Source organism: Haliotis cracherodii, unplaced genomic scaffold (assembly GCF_022045235.1).
Source record: "Haliotis cracherodii isolate W230 unplaced genomic scaffold, xgHalCrac1.p SCAF_19, whole genome shotgun sequence".
NCBI classification, from domain to species: domain Eukaryota; kingdom Metazoa; phylum Mollusca; class Gastropoda; order Lepetellida; family Haliotidae; genus Haliotis; species Haliotis cracherodii.
The window spans coordinates 8,195,422-8,219,766 of NW_027266274.1; the positions used below are offsets into that span (position 1 = coordinate 8,195,422).

Genomic DNA, 24,345 nt, shown 5'->3' on the forward strand with positions numbered 1-24,345 from the left:
GTGTTTGCGGACGCTATAAGGGATAGCAAGTGGTTTCGATCTCGAAATAACGTCTTTGTTATCAGCATATTTCTGGTGACCCCAGTCCTGTTGTGGCAGGAATATGGCTAAGAAAAGTGTAAAACTTCTCCGTCCTCCATCACTAACTTACCCTAAAACTGAAGTAAATAATGCAGAAAACTGTTTATCATTGTTGTAAAATACAATTGATCATGCTGTGCATCTCATACCATGCCACTTCTTTTTCAATAACGTGCCATTGCAGTTGCGATTAAATTTTTTATAAGTCATACGTATTCCTTTACTATAATTCTTTACCAGTCACTGCAATAATGCTGGAAAATATCAGAGTGTAGTGTTAAACAAGAATCAGACGTTTCCACCATCAACCCTGAGTTCATTCATTTAATTCGAAATTGCATATTCTCCAGACTTACTGTAGATACCATCATTATTTATCATATTTTATTATATATTCTTAGTCAGTAACACATTTCTCACTAGATAAGTAGACATGTTGATTAATTTATTTTTTTATGTGGAAATAATAATAATATTATCTTATCACATGTAACAGTTGATGGCAATGTAACGCAATGGGCACAGTGGAATTACTCTCCCTGTTCAGCAACCTGCGGTCCAGGACAGAGGAGCGGGACAAGAAGCAGGACTTGCACCAACCCAACACCAGCATTTGGCGGAAGTGGCTGTACTCAACCACTGGTTTCTGTGGAAACTGTCAATTGTACTGACCGAAACTGTCCCAGTATGTGTATTAAGTTATAACACATTGAGAAATCCATCAATTCTGTCCCTAATAATACGGATAAAGCTGGTTTATGGATCTATATTAAAATACAGATATCTATATCGACATAGCAAACATTATCCCGTGGATGTAAGGTATCAGCTTCACAGACTGGTCAAAGCTGACTCATCACTTGATGATTGAAAGGCTTGTTTGTAATTAAATTCCGTTAAATTTGCTCAAAGTAAAGTACTTAAGCAATTAAGAAACGTGAAGGCATCATGTATAAAGGAATAATATTAAGAATCAGGAAGATATGTAAACGGTCTAAACCATACGTTTCTTGGGACAGTTTTTCGATCGGGTATACAAATATTCATTTACAAACATTCTGAGGAGGGAAACTATAACTCGTTCGTTCATGACTTTCCAAAGCACACGTGATCTAGCATAAGACCACCAAGCGGAATAAAGAAAAAATAGAAAAACTTAATTTGACCAAATTAAGCATTCTTTTAGGATATAAAATGAAGTTCTAAACGTTATAATTGAAATAGTCAAGTTTGCTTTCAGAAATAGGCTCTGTACCATGAAAAACATGACAAAACACTTACAGTATTAATAGGTTACTTTACTTAAATCAAGACTATCAGACAATTTATGACAAATTGTTTACATCAATACAGACATAATCCTATCAGATATTTACTTAATTTTATCAAAGAGCTTAGATATGAAAGTATGGTTTTAAACCTGTAATTTGTTATTCACACAAAATTATAATTTTCCTGTGCGTTCATCCAAAACCCTGTGAGATGACGTTGATTTCGTCATTGATCCTTAACAAAAACTGAGGTACAAATTCAGTTTACATGTAAAATAATGTATTTACACTATCTGTTAGTATTAATTTGCCAACTGCATGGAAGCCCATTTTCTGTGTGAGTATCATTATTGCTATTCCTTGTATTGTACAGTTGATGGGGACGTAACAGCGTGGACAGAGTGGTCGGGACCGTCGTGTAATTGTAGTGATGCATCTACGAGGACGCTCAACAGGTTTAGGACTTGTACAAATCCTCCACCTCAATACGGCGGTCAAATCTGCAGAGAAACTTTGATTGAAACAGTGACAAGAACCTGCGATGTCAGTAACTGCCCAGGTAAAGAAAAGCTCTTATCAGAGGTTAAGATTGTCCATACCACTTCGTCCAATGGGAAAGATGTGCACACTATTGTACATAATATGGTATAACATGTTTTGTTTCTGTCCTCAGTTGATGGAGGCGTAAGTGAGTGGAGTGATTGGGTCGATGGGGAATGTTCACAGACGTGTGGAGTAACTGCTTTCAAACCTCGAACAAGAACAAGAACATGCACCAACCCACCACCCAGCAATGGTGGACTCGACTGCCGAGTAACACTAACAGCAAGGACCAATGTTAGCTGTAACTCTGCTCCTTGCCCCAGTAAGTGTGTCAGTGTTTCCATACACATTTTCCAACTGCATTTTACCCCATTGACCTTACGGATATTTGTAAATTCTTGAGACAGAAATCTGTACATGTTCAACGTCTTGTTCTTTGTCCAAAGTTTATTGACCTTGACTGAATCACATTATGCTCGTGTAATTCAAACATCATTATGATCGTTTAGTATCATCTATCTTATAAATATCCTGTTATTTATCTCAAAGGGTTTGCGGACGCTATAAGGGATAGCAAGTGGTTTCGATCTCGAAATAACGTCTTTGTTATCAGCATATTTCTGGTGACCCCAGTCCTGTTGTGGCAGGAATATGGCTAAGAAAAGTGTAAAACTTCTCCGTCCTCCATCACTAACTTACCCTAAAACTGAAGTAAATAATGCAGAAAACTGTTTATCATTGTTGTAAAATACAATTGATCATGCTGTCCATCTCATACCATGCCACTTCTTTTTCAATAACGTGCCATTGCAGTTGCGATTAAATTTTTTATAAGTCATACGTATTCCTTTACTATAATTCTTTACCAGTCACTGCAATAATGCTGGAAAATATCAGAGTGTAGTGTTAAACAAGAATCAGACGTTTCCACCATCAACCCTGAGTTCATTCATTTAATTCGAAATTGCATATTCTCCAGACTTACTGTAGATACCATCATTATTTTTAGCATATTTTATTATATATTCTTAGTCAGTAACACATTTCTCACTAGATTAGTAGACATGTTGATTAATTAATTTTTTTTATGTGGAAATAATAATAATATTATCTTATCACATGTAACAGTTGATGGCAATGTAACGCAATGGGCACAGTGGAATTACTCTCCCTGTTCAGTAACCTGCGGTCCAGGACAGAGGGTTGGGACAAGAAGTAGGACTTGCACCAACCCAACACCAGCATTTGGCGGGAGTGGCTGTACTCAACCACTGGTTTCTGTGGAAACTGTCAATTGTACTGACCGAAACTGTCCCAGTATGTGTATTAAGTTATAACACATTGAGAAATCCACCAATTCTGTCCCTAATAACACGGACAAAGCTGGTTTATGGATCTATATTAGAATACAGATATCTAAAATCGACATAGCAAACAGTATCCCGTGGATGTAAGGTATCAGCTTCACAGACTGGTCAAAGCTGACTCATCACTTGATGATTGAAAGGCTTGTTTGTAATTAAATTCCGTTAAATTTGCTCAAAGTAAAGTACTTAAGCAATTAAGAAACGTGAAGGCATCATGTATAAAGGAATAATATTAAGAATCAGGAAGATATGTAAACGGTCTTAACCATACGTTTCTTGGGACAGTTTTTCGATCGGGTATACAAATATTCATTTACAAACATTCTGAGGAGGGAAACTATAACTCGTTCGTTCATGACTTTCCAAAGCACACGTGATCTAGCATAAGACCACCAAGCGGAATAAAGAAAAAATAGAAAAACTTAATTTGACCAAATTTAGCATTCTTTTAGGATATAAATGAAGTTCTAAACGTTATAATTGAAATAGTCAAGTTTGCTTTCAGAAATAGGCTCTGTACCATGAAAAACATGACAAAACACTTACAGTATTAATAGGTTACTTTACTTAAATCAAGACTATCAGACAATTTATGACAAATTGTTTACATCAATACAGACATAATCCTATCAGATATTTACTTAATTTTATCAAAGAGCTTAGATATGAAAGTGTGGTTTAAAACCTGTAACTTGTTATTCACACAAAATTATAATTTTCCTGTGCGTTGATCAAAAAAACCCTGTGAGATGACGTTGATTTCGTCATTGATCCTTATCAAAAACTGAGGTACAAATGCAGTTTACATGTAAAATAATGTATTTACACTATTTGTTAGTATTAATTTGCCAACTGCATGGAAGCCCATTTTCTGTGTGAGTATCATTATTGCTATTCCTTGTATTGTACAGTTGATGGGGACGTAACAGCGTGGACAGAGTGGTCGGGACCGTCGTGTAATTGTAGTGATGCATCTACGAGGACGCTCAACAGGTATAGGACTTGTACAAATCCTCCACCTCAATTCGGCGGTCAAATCTGCAGAGAAACTTTGATTGAAACAGTGACAAGAACCTGCGATGTCAGTAACTGCCCAGGTAAAGAAAAGCTCTTATCAGAGGTTAAGATTGTCCATACCACTTCGTCCAATGGGAAAGATGTGCACACTATTGTACATAATATGGTATAACATGTTTTGTTTCTGTCCTCAGTTGATGGAGGCGTAAGTGAGTGGAGTGACTGGGTCGATGGGGAATGTTCACAGACGTGTGGAGTATCTGCTTTCAAACCTCGAACAAGAACAAGAACATGCACCAACCCACCACCCAGCAATGGTGGACTCGACTGCCGAGTAACACTAACAGCAAGGACCAATGTTAGCTGTAATTCTACTCCTTGCCCCAGTAAGTGTGTCAGTGTTTCCATACACATTTTCCAACTGCATTTTACCCCATTGACCTTACGGATATTTGTAAATTCTTGAGACAGAAATCTGTACATGTTCAACGTCTTGTTCTTTGTCCAAAGTTTATTGACCTTGACTGAATCACATTATGCTCGTGTAATTCAAACATCATTATGATCGTTTAGTATCATCTATCTTATAAATATCCTGTTATTTATCTCAAGGGGTTTGCGGACGCTATAAGGGATAGCAAGTGGTTTCGATCTCGAAATAACGTCTTTGTTATCAGCATATTTCTGGTGACCCCAGTCCTGTTGTGGCAGGAATATGGCTAAGAAAAGTGTAAAACTTCTCCGTCCTCCATCACTAACTTACCCTAAAACTGAAGTAAATAATGCAGAAAACTGTTTGTCATTGTTGTAAAATACAATTGATCATGCTGTCCATCTCATACTATGCCACTTCATTTTCAATAACATGCCATTGCAGTTGCGATTATATTATTTATAAGTCATACGTATTCCTTTACTATAACTCTTTACCAGTCACTGCAATAATGTTGGAAAATATCAGAGTGTAGTGTTAAACAAGAATCAGACGTTTCCACCATCAACCCTGAGTTCATTCGTTTAATTCGAAATTGCATATTCTCCAGACTTACTGTAGATACCATCATTATTTTTAACATATTTTATTATATATTCTTAGTCAGTAACACATTTCTCACTAGATTAGTAGACATGTTGATTAATTCATTTTTTTTATGTGGAAATAATAATAATATTATCTTATCACATGTAACAGTTGATGGCAATGTAACGCAATGGGCACAGTGGATTTACTCTCCCTGTTCAGTAACCTGCGGTCCAGGACAGAGGGTTGGGACAAGAAGCAGGACTTGCACCAACCCAACACCAGCATTTGGCGGAAGTGGCTGTACTCAACCGCTGGTTTCTGTGGAAACTGTCAATTGTACTGACCGAAACTGTCCCAGTATGTGTATTAAGTTATAACACATTGAGAAATCCATCAATTCTGTCCCTAATAACACGGATAAAGCTGGTTTATGGATCTATATTAAAATACAGATATCTATATCGACATAGCAAACAGTATCCCGTGGATGTAAGGTATCAGCTTCACAGACTGGTCAAAGCTGACTCATCACTTGATGATTGAAAGGCTTGTTTGTAATTAAATTCCGTTAAATTTGCTCAAAGTAAAGTACTTAAGCAATTAAGAAACGTGAAGGCATCATGTATAAAGGAATAATATTAAGAATCAGGAAGATATGTAAACGGTCTTAACCATACGTTTCTTGGGACAGTTTTTCGATCAGGTATGCAAATATTCATTTACAAACATTCTGAGGAGGGAAACTATAACTCGTTCGTTCATGACTTTCCAAAGCACACGTGATCTAGCATAAGACCACCAAGCGGAATAAAGAAAAAATAGAAAAACCTAATTTGACCAAATTTAGCATTCTTTTAGGATATAAATGAAGTTCTAAACGTTATAATTGAAATAGTCAAGTTTGCTTTCAGAAATAGGCTCTGTACCATGAAAAACATGACAAAACACTTACAGTATTAATAGGTTACTTTACTTAAATCAAGACTATCAGACAATTTATGACAAATTGTTTACATCAATACAGACATAATCCTATCAGATATTTACTTAATTTTATCAAAGAGCTTAGATATGAAAGTATGGTTTTAAACCTGTAATTTGTTATTCACACAAAATTATAATTTTCCTGTGCGTTCATCAAAAAAACCCTGTGAGATGACGTTGATTTCGTCATTGATCCTTATCAAAAACTGAGGTACAAATGCAGTTTACATGTAAAATAATGTATTTACACTATCTGTTAGTATTAATTTGCCAACTGCATGGAAGCCCATTTTCTGTGTGAGTATCATTATTGCTATTCCTTGTATTGTACAGTTGATGGGGACGTAACAGCGTGGACAGAGTGGTCGGGACCGTCGTGTAATTGTAGTGATGCATCTACGAGGACGCTCAACAGGTATAGGACTTGTACAAATCCTCCACCTCAATTCGGCGGTCAAATCTGCAGAGAAACTTTGATTGAAACAGTGACAAGAACCTGCGATGTCAGTAACTGCCCAGGTAAAGAAAAGCTCTTATCAGAGGTTAAGATTGTCCATACCACTTCGTCCAATGGGAAAGATGTGCACACTATTGTACATAATATGGTATAACATGTTTTGTTTCTGTCCTCAGTTGATGGAGGCGTAAGTGAGTGGAGTGATTGGGTCGATGGGGAATGTTCAGAGACGTGTGGAGTAACTGCTTTCAAACCGCGAACAAGAATGTTGGCTCCAATCCCAGATACTCCACATAGATTCCCTTGGTTTCATTTCACCACTGCACTCTCAACAGATGTTGTGAAGCATGAAATACTTGTGTCGAATTTACGAGTACTGTAAACACAATATGACAAAAGCCAACATACCCAGTAAAATTCCCTCTCCCATGGATTAGTATGGACATATTGTTCGTGTTATAGCGAGCTTGGATATTAATGTGCGAGAGAGAGAGAGAGAGAGATAGAGAGAGAGAAAGAGAGAGAGAGAGAGAGAGAGAGAGAGAGAGAGAGAGAGAGAGAGAGAGAGAGAGAGAGAGGAGGTTCTAATTCCGATTGTGTACTATATTGATATATTTTTTATGTCTGAATATAATGATATGTTAAAATGTACCAGTTATTCATGCCTCTATCAATAACACTTGATTTGCTTTAATGACCTATTTTGGATAATGGACTTTCATATGCTCATGGAAAAGGGTTTTGACGTTTTCATTCCCATATATTTTCAGTTGGTTCATGTTTTTAACACGTTTCTGTTTTCAGATGATCCAGATATTCATATACTGATCAATAACATTGCAACCTACGTTGGCGCCAACATAACTTTGAGAGTTGTTTTGTCTGCGAATGCATCGCAAGGCTTCTGGTTGAAGGACAACATCCCTGTCGTTGACAGTGACCGAACTAGGTACTCTGTGTCTGGGCTAAACCACGACCTGACAATCACTAATGTCACGGAATCGGATGCAGGGTCTTATGGTTACGTCATCAATGGGGATTTCATACAAGGCAATCTGACAGTGGAGAGTCAAGGTAGCTATCCCTGTATCACCGTATTTTGTACACGTGAATAAATGAATAAACGTAATGCAATGGAAGTGTCAATATTGCAGCTGTTTATGATCACCACTGCAGACTTTATTCAGTGGAATCTGATACACCAGCGGTCGGTTAACAAGTGTGCTCTCACTCGAGATTTCTACATAAAGCATACCTTAGGAATAGGTATCATGTTGTTACACAAAGTTACACATTCTCATCATTGCCTTACAGTTGATGGCAACTTCACCGAGTGGGGTGAATGGAGTAACACACCATGTGGTGTGACATGTGGACAGACAGCTACGAAGACAGAGGCTAGAAATAGGACCTGTATCAACCCACAGTCCGGCGGGGCCAACTGTGTTGGACCTACCCTCCAGACTAAATCCGTTAGCTGTGGCCTAGATCCATGTCCTAGTGAGTATAATTCCATGAAAAAACACATGGGTGTATATACGTATGTTGCTTGATTTTGTATGTTTTGGTAGTTCTCGCTCATGGGTGGGATAGAGCCGAGTAAATATAAAACTCGAACAAGCAGAAGCAATCACGATTATCCACCGAAACAGATTGCATTGTGCGTAAAAGCCAATTTATGTGTAAAAAAACAGAAATGACAGCAGGTGTTCGCGAAGATGTAACTTGTACATTTATGTGTCTCTGGTGCTGACAGTGTCTAGCTATCCATAATCAGTCGGAGAACGGTTTACTCATTATGACGTTGTGTCTGTACAGCTAGGCTTTTTCTGATAGACTGTCAGTGAGATTGCCAGAGTTGAATACATGGGTATCGACTGTGTGATATCGGTACAACGGTACATGATATATGTCGATCGATTAAGAATAATTGCTTCTTTAATGTGATTAGTTGATACGATATATCATATTGCACAAGGTCATATGCCCTACATTAAGTCATAGGAAATAAGAAATACACACTTGCAAATATAAAATCTAATGATAATCTTAGGATCACTTCACATGCGTATCCTGATAAATCCCAACTTCCATAAGACTTACTTAAGAACATATGTATGTATTATATAGAGTTCACTGAGTCCCTTGATTTGCAGTTTAGTAACATCCAAACCGTCACTAAAATGACTTTAATTCATTGCTCGAGGCATAGTATTCTCTGGCACAGGCGATATGAATTTATGAATTCGTTTTATATCCTTAATAGTTGATGGAGGAATATCAGATTGGGGTATGTGGACCCCGACGAGTCCTTGTACAGCAACTTGTGGCGAGAGACAGACATCAGTTGTGACCAGGACAAGGAACTGCTCCAGACCTCAGCCCAGATTCGGTGGAAGAGACTGTACAGAGACTCGATTTGAGTCCATGACGAGAAGTTGTAATCTGTCGAGATGTCCAAGTACGTTTTCATTAATCATTATTACTTATTTCATTTAGTTGATAGATATGCCTTACTTTGGAGCAGTATGTGGAGTCAATTCTTGGTGGCAGCCTATGTGATATCGCAACTTAAAAAATAAACAACTAGTGGGAGTTGTTTATCGTACAATAAAACACTGCTGGGAGAATAAAACATGAGGGGCGCATCTTAATGGATGAGAATATAGTTTTTACACAGAAGTTACTTGAGTTAAGATAAATGTAAATCAGCAGTTTAATGAGTTGCAACGAATTTGCAACGAACTCTTACGGTTTTATGCAAATTGTGTGAGTTTCGGGTGCTACCAGTAGAGCAGGACATAAGTGCCCGGAGGGACACAATGAATGGCCTACCACATTAAAACTATGTGGGGATAGTACGAGAGCCTAAGGCGTGACGAGGGAACACGTTAACCCGAGGCTACCCCCCCCCCCCCCCCCCCCCCCCGCCCCTGTTAACAGGAGTTCATTATCAGAAAAGAACGGTTTACTCATTATGACGTTGTGTCTGCACAGCTAGGCTTTTTTCTGATAGACTGTCAGTGAGATTGCCAGGGTTGACATGCATGGGTATTGATTGTGTGCCGCCTGATATCTGTACAACGGTACATGATATATGTCGATCGATTAAGAATAATCGCTTCTTTAATGTGATATGTTGATACGATATATCATATTGCACAAGGTCACATGCCCTACAAGTCATAGGAAATAAGAGATACACACTTGCAAATAATCTAATGATAATCTTAGGATCACTTCACATGCGTATCCTGATAAATTCCAACTTCCATAAGATTTACTTAAGAACATATGTATGTATTATATAGAGTTCACTGAGTCCCTTGATTTGCAGTTTAGTACCATCCAAACCGTCATTAAAATGACTTTAATTCATTGCTCGAGGCATAGTATTCTCTGGCACAGGCGATATGAATTTATGAATTCGTTTTATATCCTTAATAGTTGATGGAGGAATATCAGATTGGGGTATGTGGACCCCGACGAGTCCTTGTACAGCAACTTGTGGCGAGAGACAGACATCTGTTGTGACCAGGACAAGGAACTGCTCCAGACCTCAGCCCAGATTTGGTGGAAGAGACTGTACAGAGACTCGATTTGAGTCCATGACGAGAAGTTGTACTCTGCCGAGATGTCCAAGTACGTTTTCATTAATCATTATTACTTATTTCATTTAGTTGATAGATATGCCTTACTTTGGAGCAGTATGTGCAGACAATTCTTGGTGGCAGCCGATGTGATATCGCAACTTAAAAAATAAACAACTAGTAGGAGTTGTTTATCGTACAATAAAACACTACTGGGAGAATAAAACATGAGCGGCGCAGACATGTTTTTAACACGTTTCTATTTTCAGATGATCAAGATATTCAGATGCTGATCAATAACATTGCAACCTACGTTGGCGCCAACATAACTTTGAGAGTTGTTTTGTCTGCGAATGCATCGCAAGGCTTCTGGTTGATGGACAACATCCCTGTAGTTGACAATGACCGAACTAGGTACTCTGTGTCTGGGCTAAACCACGACCTGACAATCACTAATGTCACAGAATCGGATGCAGGGTCTTATGGTTACGTCATCAATGGGGACTTCATACAAGGCAATCTGACAGTGGAGAGTCAAGGTAGCTATCCCTGTATCACCATATTTTGTACACGTGAGTAAATGAATAAACGTAATGCAATGGAAGTGTCAATATTGCAGCTGTTTATGATCACCACTGCAGACTTCATTCAGTGGAATCTGATACACCAGCAGTCGGGTGACAAGTGTACTCTCACTCGATATTCATACATAAAGCATACCTTAGGAATAGGTATCATGTTGTTACACAAAGTTACACATTCTCATCATTGCCTTACAGTTGATGGCAACTTCACCGAGTGGGGTGAATGGAGTAACACCCCATGTGGTGTGACATGTGGACAGACAGCTACGAAGACAGTGACCAGACAAAGAACCTGCATCAACCCACAGTCCGGTGGAGCCAACTGTGTAGGACCTTCCCGCCAGACTACATCCGTGAACTGTGGCCTAGATCCGTGTCCTAGTGAGTATAATTCCATAATAAAACACATGTGTGCTTTTATACTCTCAGTATATATAGTTGGATTTCTAAGTTTTTCGTAAAAGTACGGGGGTCCTTTGCATAAATCAGTTGCGATGCATCACAAGCTTGCGAAGGGTAGCAACACCGTTTTCCTATCAGGGTGAGCAGGAAAAACCGAAACGCAACGTCGCTAACATTTGAACATCCAAGCCACCTGTAGCTTTCATTTGTCCGACATACAATGTTAAACAGAAAAAGGACGGCTGCGAGACATTGGAAAAGGACAATGTTCAACTGAATCATGGATAATTCAACTGACCATGTCTTATATTGTAACAATATGATTTTGATAGCTATGTTATCCCGATGCTTGTGAAAAATCGCAAGGACTCGTGAGAGCCGTTGGACACTATGTCACTTGAATCTATATTCGGAGCGATACAGATTTGATCAGCACTGAATACGGTTATTTGATCATGTCTTCAAATAATCAAAACAGCAAAATAAGAAGTTTGCACTGTAAATCTTGTATCACTTATGCCTATTTCATCCATGAAAGAAATTTCACAGATACTTCTTTCACTGTGCCTTTGCTAATATCCAGTAGCTTTGTTTCCTTGTTCTATGTTCCGGATTCCCATCAGCTGTCTTGTGAATTACAGTAAACTACGGTTATAACGAACTCAAAGGGACGACTAATTTTAGTTCGTAATAACCGTAGTTAAGCATATGTTGTTGGTTGGTTGGTTGGTTTGTTGTTTAGCGCCGCACTCAACAATGTTCCAGCTATATGACGGCGGTTTGTAAATAATGGAGTCTGGACCAGACCATCCAGTGATTGATATCATGATCATTGATCCACGCAATTGGGATCAATGACATGCATCAACCAAGTCAGCGAGGCTGACCACCCGATCCCGTTAGTCGCCTCTTACGACAAGCATAGTCGCCCTTTAGGCAAGTATGGGTTGCTGAAGACCTATTCTACCCCAGATCTTCACGGGTATATTAGCATATGCACAACATTTTTACAACAAATGGCCTGGACTCCATAAGTTCGTTATATCAGCCAGTTCGTTATAAGAGTGTATCTCCTGTTCAAGGCTATGCAGGATCACAATATAGCAGGGGAAGGGATGCGTATATTATATCAGCATAGTCAAAAGTCAAAAGGTGATGCAAGTAAATTGCCTCACACATTTCGAGAAAACATCCTTGAAGATATAATGACATTGGACATTTCTCTGTGTGCCGTGTAAGTAAAGGGTTGGTGAAATATTGTTAGGGCTTGTTATGTCCATAGTGTTTCCAAGATCACTGTTAAATCTAATTTGACATGAATGGATATACTGGGAAATGGAGGACATTTATGTGCTGACAATAATTTGATCTTAAGTAAGAAAATACATTTAAATAGAAACCGTCTGCCTGTTAGTAAGAAATTTTAGGCTCTGCCTATTCAAGTAAACCTGTGATTTTTGTTCCCACCCTTGTAGTTTAAACACTCCTTCTCAGGCGATGGACATGAGTACGATATGCAAAGACCATTTCTTGTGTCCCGGTACAGTTTGAATTGTGCTCAAACTGGGAAGCACCTCATCCTCGTGCGCTTACTAATCTCGTCATTCAAAAAATGAAAAATGTGAAGTACAACGATTTCATTCACGCACTCGAACATGCTAGTTCATCAAAAATACTTATATAACTACATAGTCTATACTACTTTTCATGAATAGATGTTATTGTCTACAGAGACGTCTGTTAAGTGATGCCTTTAAAAAAATAGTTTTGAAGAGATTGGTTAAGAATTTAAATATTATTCCCAGTTCAGATGATTGTAGCTATTGTTTTTCTTTCACGTATCTTATCATCTGGTAATACAATATCATGTAGGAACCTAGTTAGGATACTTAATAACACAACACGACAGTATATACTAATCGTATAATTCAGTATATCTCTCTGACCACATCTCATCAATATATAATAACTAATGCCATCCACTTTTTTGCGAAAGAAAATGTGGCATCATGAGCATATACTAAATAATATCATACAGTTTGTCGCTTATAGCGCAACGCGTCAGTATATGCTTAATAATATCATTTAGTACACCACATTTAAAACACTCGTCAGTATATCATAAAAAAAGTATCATCCAGCATATCGCTTATAAAACAACACGTCAGTATATGCTAAATATTCCTGTCCAGGACACCCTTTAAACACAAAACGTCAGTATACGTTAAATAATATCAACCAGAATATCACTTAAAAATCGCGTCAGTATATGCTAAATGATATCATTGAGTATATCGCCATTACTATAACACAACACGTAAGCTACATGCTAAATAATATCATCCATAATAAATAATATAATCAAGCATACGTCTTTTAACAACGCGTCAGTATATACTAAACAATACCATCCCGCATATCGGTTACAACACAACGCGCCAGTACATCCTATATATTACCATTCTGTATTTCTCTTCTAACACAAAGGTTTTGCTGGTTGGAGGAAACCTTCATAGTAGTCTTATAAGGTCAAGGGTAAGATCACTCGGATGACCACTGTACAAGAGGCATTGCGAACGAGGATCTATTTTCGTAGTACCTTATTAGGAATATGATGTCGGAGTGTATACGCCTGTTAACCAGCAAGAGTTGTGTCGTTGGAGCTTGGAGTTGAGAGCCAAACGTATTTTGAAGCACTGAGAATAAAACGGTGTGGACCCTTGGACGGACGTGTGTTTTTATTGCCTACGTTTCAGGTCGAGCTGATATGTCTACTTCAGGATGTGAGTTCGAATACCAGAATATGATAATTGTAGAAGATAATCATAATTCATCACCTTTATTCCACGAATCGTAAATTTCTAATATTATTTTAAATGTTTGGTTTTTGCTCTTATTGATTGTGATTTAATTGTAGCAGTGACTGGAGTGTGTGACAACGTGGTGATGCGATACGGAATAGGCTACCGCTACCATCCTACTGACTGCGACAAGTACATCCAGTGTTACTTCAACCCCAACGGCAGCGTCATCGGCATCCACAGAAGCTGCTCCTTCGGCTACGCATGGGATCAGGCAACGCTGAGATGTGTCGAAACAGGGAAGGTCTCCTGTCCTATGGGTAGGCGTCTGTTGCCATTTCTTCTTGAATAATTCCCACATTTTAACCCACACCAGGTCCATACACGTTAATTGCATCTTAGGCAAAAACGTGTGACTTCACAATGAAAAGGAATTAATTTAGATGCAAGTTATAATGATGTAATATCAGATGTGTACCACCAAAAAAATAGTTTTGTATTTGTACGTTTTAGGCTCATTATGCATCGTATGTTTTTATGCATTGATATATAATGTATTTATAACATTCATAGATCATTTATAGAGCGCAAAGATCTACTGATGTGTAAGACCAGGGTCGGATTCCCCATATACAATGGATACAATGTTTGAAACCCAATTCTGGTGTCCCCCGCCGTGATATTGCAAGAATGTTGCAAAAAGTGCTGTAAAAACTCACTCAATCACCCACTCTATTGTAAGCCTACAGCACTATGCGCTTTGTTTATTCCTCTGTGGAAAAATTTCCATGATAATATTTGTAATATTATTATATTATTATAGCAGCCCAGCAATGTGGAGCCATTTACAAGATGGAGGGCAACTGCAGATCCTATCGGAAGTATGAGAAGGGAAGGTTAGAGGCGAGGTGTTGTTCAGAGGGCTTCAGTTTCTCACCTACCGTAGGATGTCGTCCGAACTTCTACTGTGACGATGTCTGTCCCTCTCCATACCTATCAAGAGGTAAGTTACAGCCCTGTAGTCGATCTGTTTGTGGGTGTACGAGTACAAGGGCAGGCTAGGCCCTTATCGTTAGAAGGCTGTTTCACAGTGTGGCTGGGTGATTGTGTTTGTCACCGGACGGTTTGGATTGTTTCCTTACTAACATGGCCTGACCAAGCCTCACAGTTCTACAAGCTGTCATAATATAGTTAATATATTGCTGATTGTGGCATAAAATACTTTCCATAGTCATAGCACGCCATGTTTTCCGTCGCTGATGGGAACCGTTGTTCAATTGGAATCAACGGGGTACAGTACCAAGAGTAGTACAAATACCTAATCCCTTAAGAATTAGAGATTAGCTGAGTGTAAATACTCTATGTTAGGAATACATATGTTTATTTCCTAATTTAGGATATGTATCAGCTGAATAAAAAATGAATAGAGGTTTGCTATATTTTAGCAATACTGAAGCCTTTCAAAGCGGGTTAGATCAGGTAATTACAATGTGTTTAACAAAACCTGAATCTTTATGCACTCCAGTTGACAAACAGAGCCGTGATGGAGGAAGTCATTATATAAACTGAGTAATTGGCATAACGCAACAATTGCTTGTAATATATTAATATGATATGAAACAAAATTCTACAATTTCACTCGTTTCATTTTTAGTTATTAGATAAGCTTAAATGGTTGATTCACACATTAGACGGAATAGTGATTTAGAAGGCATATTTGAAGGACATGTACGCACGTGGACGCTATTTTTAATCTAATAGGCGATTCGATTGACTGTTGATTTAAAGTTTATGAGAGAGACATTCTGTGGTAAGCTTGTTGTTTAATGTTTGACGCAACACTTAGCAATATTCCAAACAAATGGTCTGTAAATAATTGAGTCTGGAACAGACAATTCAGTGATAGATACCATGAGCATCGATTTGGATACGATGACATGCATCAACCACCCGAGCCTGACCACCCGATCCCGTTAGTCGCCTCTTGCGACAAGCATATAGTCGCCTTTTACGGCAAACATGGGATGCTAAACCTGTTCTTCACGGGTCTGTGGTAAGCTGGTGTTAAGAGAGATGAAATGGTGACATTTACTGAAGGAAGCTTTGGTGGCGAATGGGTCAAGGGCATTTATCATAATAGAATGACAATTTAATAATCTGGCATGGATAATCGAGGATAAGTCTGAAGATAAACACACGCCTTCTCAGTTATTGAAGGTTAGCAGTATTTAAAGACGCTCATACGTGTAGTCTTGTGTATATACGCAACGTCAATCGAGACTTTGATTCTCAGCCAGGTATTCACTTGCAATTGTGAAAGTGCTTTTTGTAGAAGTAAAACTGAAGCAACTATAGGTCATTAAGCAAAATAGAGAGAAAATATATATGAACAATAACATGGTTTAAGTCAGGGATACCCGTGAAGATCCGGGATAGAATAGGAATTCAGCAACCTATGTTTGCCGTAAAAAAGGACCATGCTTGGCGTAAAAGGTGACTTACGGGATCCGGTGGTAAGGCTTGCTGACTTTTTTATGCGTGTCATGGATCCCAATTGCGTGAATCGATGCTCATGATATCAATCACTGCATTGCCTGTTCCAGACTATATTATTTACCAACCGCCATCATATAGCTGGAATGTTGACTACAAACAACAAACAAAAGAAACTTAAGTCACAGAAATCAGAAAAATGTGTTAATTTTGGAAGTAGAATCAACGGAATAGTCGCCGCACATTTAAATCGTGCAGCACACACTGTAAGGACATCGTTGCATGTCTTGGTTGTTCTTCTGTTGAAGATGTATGTGACAAGCATCCAGACTGGACCAGTCCACAATTCTACAACATCTCTGTTGGAGATTTCGGATGGAGTCGTACATCTTGTCCTCCGAAGAGTGCTTTCGACATCCTGGACTGTGGCTGCAGCATACGGAATACTGGTAGGTTATGTGGATGAGCGGTTGGGATTATAACACCGCTTTTAATGTACAGTAAACTACAGTTATAACGAACTCAAAGGGGCCACTAATTTTAGTTCGTGGTAACCGTATTTTGTTATAAGCGTAATGTATACAGCGTATAAGCAAACGGCCGGGACCAAAAAATAAGTTGGTTTTATCCAACAGTTCGTCATAACCGTGTTCGTTATAAACTAATTATATTGTATAACTCTGTGTTATTTTAGCCACATTCCAGACACAACACGGTAGGGAAATACACTTCAAATATTCCATAGATGTCAGGTATTAATCCTCGGTGGGACGAACACGAACACATTGACCGCCAGGCAAAATAAAGCTCCTAAATGGAACATAGAACATTATTACCCTTCAGATTAGTTCAGTATAACCAGAAACAGGCTCTGTGTCCTTCTGTTAAGAATGAGTTGGCTGGCACAATGATGTAAGGCATCGACATTGGCTGTGAAGAGTTGCGTCCCTCGGGGATTCCCGGATCCGATGATCGTTTGTTCGATATTTGGCTTGTCAGCACTTTCTATACATATGCTTGGTTTCAGTAACAGTCGGTAAACCAAGACGACTCGTGTCGCTTCAGGCTCACTTTCCACACTCAGCTGGCATTTCATATGACTAAGATACTGTCCAAAGCGACATTAAAATCACTCAATGTATGCACGGAACCTCTGCTTCGGATCACATTCTCCGTCTATTCATAGTGAGCGAACACCCAAACTCCCCAACGACGCGTTAGACAGTATGCATTGATATAGTATATAAGAGCAAATTTAAAGACAAAAGTCCAAAGGCAACGCAACCCAAACAATGAACTTAACATTATTTTATTTATTCTATAGGTATTATATTTTATGAATGAAAATATAGTAACATGCCACAGAGTGGATGAGTGTTATTTTTGTAGTTTATTAATCATATCTACTGAATATATACTGGATGTCTTTAGGGACCGACCATTTTATATTCTAGGGGGCGGGGGATATGGCCACTTTTTTATTATTTCATACAGAAGCAAAACAAGATATTCTTTAATTTAAACTAGAAACCTAAATATGTTTTCACTGACAACATCTTTCAGAGACCTGTGAAGCAAGATATGCGTGGGCCTTTGGTGCAGCAACCACCCCGTCATGGTTGACCATCCGAAACGTGATTACCCGTAACGACGTCGGCATCTTCAACATCAACAGCTCCGTCTTCCTGGACATAAAGATGACGACATCTAACCAACCGCTTGCAGTAAAGTTACGGTTTCGGGAGAACGCTGGAGTAAACGACAGCAGGGTTTTGGTCAATTGTACAGACAAACTTGTTATCACGAGTAACAATGACGGAATACAATTCGCCATTACGAACAGATACGACATCGTCTCCAGGATTTTCATTTCCACAAATGTAAGTATGATAGAGGGAGTGAACATCGCAGCTGGTTACATTACATTTATACAGTTATCTTAACTGCCTGTATAACTGAAACTTGGTAGGCAAACAACGAGATGACAGCATAAGTAACGTTCCATCAATTACTCAAGCACGACCTGTGTGGTCCAGGATAAGAAAGCTAACACAAAGGTTTCTCGGTTTAGTCTTGCTTCATCCCGCAATTCGATCTCAGCATAACTGCTCGGGTGTACGGATTTTTCCTTCTACGCAAGCGACCCGTGAAGATCCGGGATAGAATAGGTCTTCAGAAACCCATGCTTGCCGTAAAAGCTACTATGATTGTCGTATGAGGCGACTAACGGGATCGGGTGGTCAGGCTCGCTGACTTGGTTGAAGCATGTCATCGATCCCAATTGCGTGGATCGAAGCTCATGATGTCAATCACTGGATTGTCTGGTCCACACTCGATTATTTACAGACCGCCGTCATATAGCCGGAATATTGTTGAGTGCGGCGTAAATAAAAAAACCAACCTACCAACTAACCTTCTTCGCATAAGCATAGAAGCCGATGGACTGTATGCATAAGGAGTATCAAATATGAATTTGAAACTTTTTCACTGATATCATCGTGAATTTGTTTTTTACTTAAAAACCATGTTCGTGAGACATGTTCAAACAAAATAACTGCCAGAGTGATAACACCACAGCAAACAATGTAATACTGTCCGAGTTCTGTCTTACAACTGTGCACAAAGAGAACATAGAATGTTAGTATTTAGTTTTTACGTGCATTGCAATTGTTCCAATTTCAAGGGCACATCTCGAACTGACTGGAAGACAGTCACAGCGTTGTACAAGGACAGGTACCTGAACGGCGTGGTGGAGACAGGCACTGTCAAATACATATCCCAAGTATATGGTAAGGTGTCTTTATTGTAATATTTATTATTTGATTTTTTAAATGCATTTCATGTCAGTATCTTTAAACCAGCTCAGTGATTATTTCTATCAATTTCTCAAAGTGTTTTAGTAAAAGATCCGTGAAAATGATTACCCAAATTTGGTGTAGTCTGATCGGTACGTAGTAACAAATATTGACCATGCCCTATCTGTAGCTTGGTAAATTGAAGTGAAGCCAATTTCTGGTGTCCCCATTGCCGGAATATTGCTAAAAGCGGCGTAAAACCATACTCACTCAGTCACTATGTATTGGATAAGCTAAGCTATTCAACACTTACATACACTCCATACTGTTTCAGCTAACAATGTAAATGTCCTGACGAACGGAGTGCAACTCGGTTCTGATGCATCTTCTGATCAAAAGACAGCCTTCCTTGGTGACATAGACAAGGTAGGTCACACAAGGAGTTTGACAGATTCTTCAAAATAGGATACTTAGGTCGTTCGTCTAAGGCACCGCAATTCTCTATGCAGGGTATCGTCCCTTTAGGCAAGCCAGAAAACCAAAATTGTGGGTTGGAATCCCCGTTCGACCCGATTGTGATTCATACCCGTACTCGTAGGTTTCACCATAGTAGTAGCTCTGAAACCTGCATCTCTTCGGGCTTTCTTCCCACATTGAGCTGACATGCCTTGATATGACTGGAATACAGTTAAACCAAAGTCACTCACTTATACATGGTAGGAACCACTGGAATGTCAATAAGAACGCCACATACATACATATCATAAATAATAGGTCGAATGAGTAAAACAGGTAAAGACGATTTATTCGTATTCCGCTGAATCCTAATCAAATTCGTCAATTAATCATAATATTTACCATTGTTTTACATACATCAAAAGGCAAAAGTAAATATCTACAAGATTGCATGCATATTCGGAAATTGACGTTTATTATAGCATTATTCCAGTTAACTCTCAAGAAAACGTATTATGGAAAGTGTGAAGCTGTGATCTCTGACTTATCTTATTCTCTTCCTTCAGATGTCCGTCTTCGATTGTGACCCAGGCATCACCTTCTAGAAAAAAGGATGTTGATATAATCTGTATTGATACGAAAGATCTTGATCCTCTTGTCTGTCTTTCTTTCTTAAAATGCCGGGCAAAAGAACGTTTACACTTGAAAATTGGATTTGACCAAAACATCTCAAACGTATTTAAAATGTTACGAGGCAGAAAACAGTCACCGAAACACTGCAAACTTAAGGTCCAAAAAATAACTCTGATTTCCTGTATCAAATACAGCGCCATCCAATATCCATTTCATTTTCTTTTTGTCATTTTTAGGCACCATCAAACAGGGGTGTATAGGACCTTTTGCCCGGCAGTAAATGTCAGGGTAACTTTCGCCATACAATTTGCATATTGTTGGAAACCATTAATGATCTGTTTGTAAGTGATTGTTTCATTGTACTAAGATGGCAATGCGTAGTAATGCATACAACAGGAATAATACCAATGCAATTCATATTTACATCACACTACGTCACGGCATGGGTATTAAAATATACAGTAAACTACGGTTAAAACGAACTCAAAGGGACTACTAATTTTAGTTCGTTATAACCGTAGTTCGTTATAAGCAAATATACAGCATAACTACAGCAAATAGTCGGGACCAAAAAAGTAAGTTCGTTATATCCGTCAGTTCATTATAAGCGTGTTCGATATAACCGTAGTTTACTGTATCTTGATTGTGTAAACTGTGTACAACAGCACCAGACACAGACAATGTCTACACGGATTGACCAACCTTACAAGCTCATTGTAGAAGTAGCATACTGAAAGGCACCAATGATCTTATTCTGAAAGGGCCCATGTTGCCATTGTAGAAAACAACCTCAGCGCTACGACTGTCGAAGTCTGTGGTAAGGTATGGGAGTTACAGTCACCTTAGCGCCAAGATCACTTTGTATACAACATGTCCTACAAATAGGGTTAGCGCTAAGACGATCGTAACATGAACTAACTCATATTTTGAGACTTAAGACAGTCGTACCGCTAAGGTTGTCATATACCTGAAAGTAGTAAAGTCAATTACATTCAAGCACGATGGAGGCTGCATATAGGAGATGAAAACCCTTTCATGAACACCTGTTTAATGAGGTGAAATGAAAAAAATAGAATACTTTTTTTTTTATAAATCGTCGCTTCCTTTTCGTTTTTATGCATTCTTATGTCCAATCATGTCTGACACCTTTTCGTATTATCATCTCATGTATGCTGCATGTTCATCAATTCATGTTATGCTATGCTTACTAATAGTCCGAATGTTGGAACCTTCATTATTTCTTTGTGCCATTCCATTTAATTAGGTAATATATGATGCAACGGACAAATAGAGGACAATGCGAAGCTCGAGCAATCATCCAGGAACATTATCATTTGATTGTCTGTCCTTTCATTTTTGTGTCGAATAATAAAACATTTTCTCAATGTTTCTACTTATTCATTTCTCAACGAATACTTTGAGAATGGCCCATATTCTATTTTGGGTGTGCCTTATTCATTACCTAGCGGTTCGTTTGTATAAAGGAAAAGTGTAATACCAGTAAACTCGCATTCGCGGTTATACACCGTCCCGTATATCTTTTCTGTTATAAATACGCTGAATCCATCGCCAATCGCTGCCATTTGAACATAGCTTAGTTTAAGAAGTAACATGACCAGCGTACTGTCTCTCAAAAAACTCCACTATGAGTTTATTTTGATCAGAATCGGACGTTACGTTTGTTTGTTGTTTAATGCCGCACTCAGCTATATATGACGGTTGTCAGTATGTAGCCCGTATAATAAGGATACATCATTGTTTTCATTTAATTTATTTTTTTAACGCCGCACTCAGCAATATTCCATCCATGACGGTGGTCTGTAAATAATCGAGTATGGACCAGAAAATCCAGTGATTGACATCATGATCATCGATCCATGCAACTGGGATACGATGACATGCATCAACCAAGTCAGCGAGCTGGGTGGATGGTGAAGATCATCTCATACCCGGATCTTCACGGGTGGACGTTAGCTAGCGAATGGGTTACGCTTTCTATGATAATAGAATGCATATATATTCGCTGGCCAAGCAAGGCTATGACGATGAAGGTGGTCCTAGAAGTGTTGATGTCAGGGGAGCGAGCTGCTCAAGCCGAAACGTTGACGTATTGCTGTAGAAAGTGACGGACAGTTTGTAGACTTGTTCAACAAGATCAATGGGTTCTGTTGAAGATAGTGAAGAACAACTGGAAGCTTGAGCAATGTTTCGCCGGTGTCACGTTGCGCTGTGAGATGTGCGTTCAACACCACACGTTCCAACTGTAATTTCTTCAAGGTCGTTGTGAACATGTATTCATCACTTTGTACCTTGTGTGAGAACTGATTCTGGCTTATCATCATACTTCAAATGTAACATTGGCACACGTCAAGGGTGTATCCTGTGTCCCTAAATCTTCAAAACTTTCGTCAGTGTTGGAGGGGGAAGGTGGGAGAGGTGTTTTTATATCTCCTCACATGTCTGATGTGTTTTCATTATCAGTTGCTGATGAAGTCTCATCTGTATCTACAGTTTCAAAAGAAAATTTATGTTTTGGGACGTGTTTGTGCAGAAACCGGAATGAAAGTAAATCCCAACAAAACTGACATAAAATTATGGTATTCAGAAAAGAAATGACTTCTGAATGGAGTAGAAATAGAAATTGTCAACTTGTCAACTGTTTTTTTCACCTCAGTTGTCATGGACATGTCTAGCAGCACAAGCAAGAAAAGCAGTATTCTCAATTAACAACTATCAGAAACATTTTGGATATCTTAGTCAAAATGATCTTTTTAACATTTGTGTTGCTATCACACCTATTCTGTGCTATGGATCTGTGAGATGGGGAACCGCTTACTGTAACATCATCGGGAGTGTGCACACAGGATTCTGTAAATAATATCTGAGAGTAAACAAGTATAATTATACACATATTGTCCTGGGAGAGTGTGGCAGTATATCCATGCAAAATCAGTGTACATCCAGGGCAGTTAAGTACTGGTGCAGACTGATCCAGTTACCACAGCATAGACTTCACCAACAAGCATATAAAATAATTAAAACTCTTGATGATAATGGTTAAAATACTTTGGCATATCATATATAAGACATAATTTACTGAGATATGGTTTTGGATTTATATGACTGTCTCGAGACATTGGTTGCATCTTGTCATTTATGGCAATTTTATGACTGCTTCTTTCAATATTGACATCACTCCCTCGACGCTTCATCTGAATGTAATTATTATTCTCAGTTTAAATCTTTACTAAATGTGCAAACCTTTTTAACTTGTGATCTTCTCCCCTGTCAAGGGAAAATATTAACCATGTTTCGGTGCAATAAACTTCAGACTTGCTGTTGAATGTGACTGCCATACAAAGACTACATATACCGAACGTTTCCGTTTATTTCTTCCATGCCAGAGTCTTGGATCATGTTGAGGATGAACTACAAGGATTGTTGTTATGTGACAGCTATTCCCATTCGACAATGAATGCTTCGCTAACCATCTCAAAAGTCCACTAATAACTGGAACCTTTGTAAGACTTATGTCAACTGACAATATCCATACCATTAATTTTTTTGTCAAGTACTAAAGAAGCAAACCACCTTTCCCCGTAACACAAATTGTACTTTCCTCCTGCCTTTTATTCAGCATGAACATTTAATTATTTTAGCCATCTTGTTTGTATTAAAGTCTGCCTGACTGACGTTCCACCTGTTCCTGACAACAAATTTAAAACCGGCCTAAATCTCTGTACTGTCTCCAACGAGCACGAGCCGTGTGTTCTTCCGCTGATACACACGTGATCTCATGAGTTCCTGTGCTGAGATGTGGTACAGTGAGCGTCCCCGATTCTTTTGC

At 38.7% G+C, this 24,345-nt stretch overlaps 1 protein-coding gene across 1 annotated transcript in view; it reads left to right on the forward strand.

Annotated features, from left to right (window-relative positions):
* The window catches only part of LOC139466913 (SCO-spondin-like), a 57,432-nt gene extending 35,549 nt beyond the window's left edge, over positions 1-21,883 (forward strand). The window contains exons 35-55 of the mRNA XM_071248638.1: positions 578-766; positions 1,726-1,911; positions 2,026-2,217; positions 3,024-3,212; positions 4,174-4,359; positions 4,474-4,644; positions 5,472-5,660; positions 6,621-6,806; positions 7,549-7,818; positions 8,059-8,244; positions 9,011-9,205; positions 10,192-10,386; positions 10,604-10,873; positions 11,114-11,299; positions 14,238-14,441; positions 14,945-15,124; positions 16,923-17,063; positions 18,178-18,494; positions 19,298-19,403; positions 19,744-19,835; positions 20,432-21,883. Of these exons, the coding sequence (XP_071104739.1) occupies positions 578-766; positions 1,726-1,911; positions 2,026-2,217; positions 3,024-3,212; positions 4,174-4,359; positions 4,474-4,644; positions 5,472-5,660; positions 6,621-6,806; positions 7,549-7,818; positions 8,059-8,244; positions 9,011-9,205; positions 10,192-10,386; positions 10,604-10,873; positions 11,114-11,299; positions 14,238-14,441; positions 14,945-15,124; positions 16,923-17,063; positions 18,178-18,494; positions 19,298-19,403; positions 19,744-19,835; positions 20,432-20,470 (3,869 nt within the window). The 3' untranslated portion in view covers positions 20,471-21,883. The remainder of the gene's footprint in view (positions 1-577; positions 767-1,725; positions 1,912-2,025; positions 2,218-3,023; positions 3,213-4,173; positions 4,360-4,473; positions 4,645-5,471; positions 5,661-6,620; positions 6,807-7,548; positions 7,819-8,058; positions 8,245-9,010; positions 9,206-10,191; positions 10,387-10,603; positions 10,874-11,113; positions 11,300-14,237; positions 14,442-14,944; positions 15,125-16,922; positions 17,064-18,177; positions 18,495-19,297; positions 19,404-19,743; positions 19,836-20,431) is intronic.
* Positions 21,884-24,345: the final 2,462 nt, after the last annotated feature.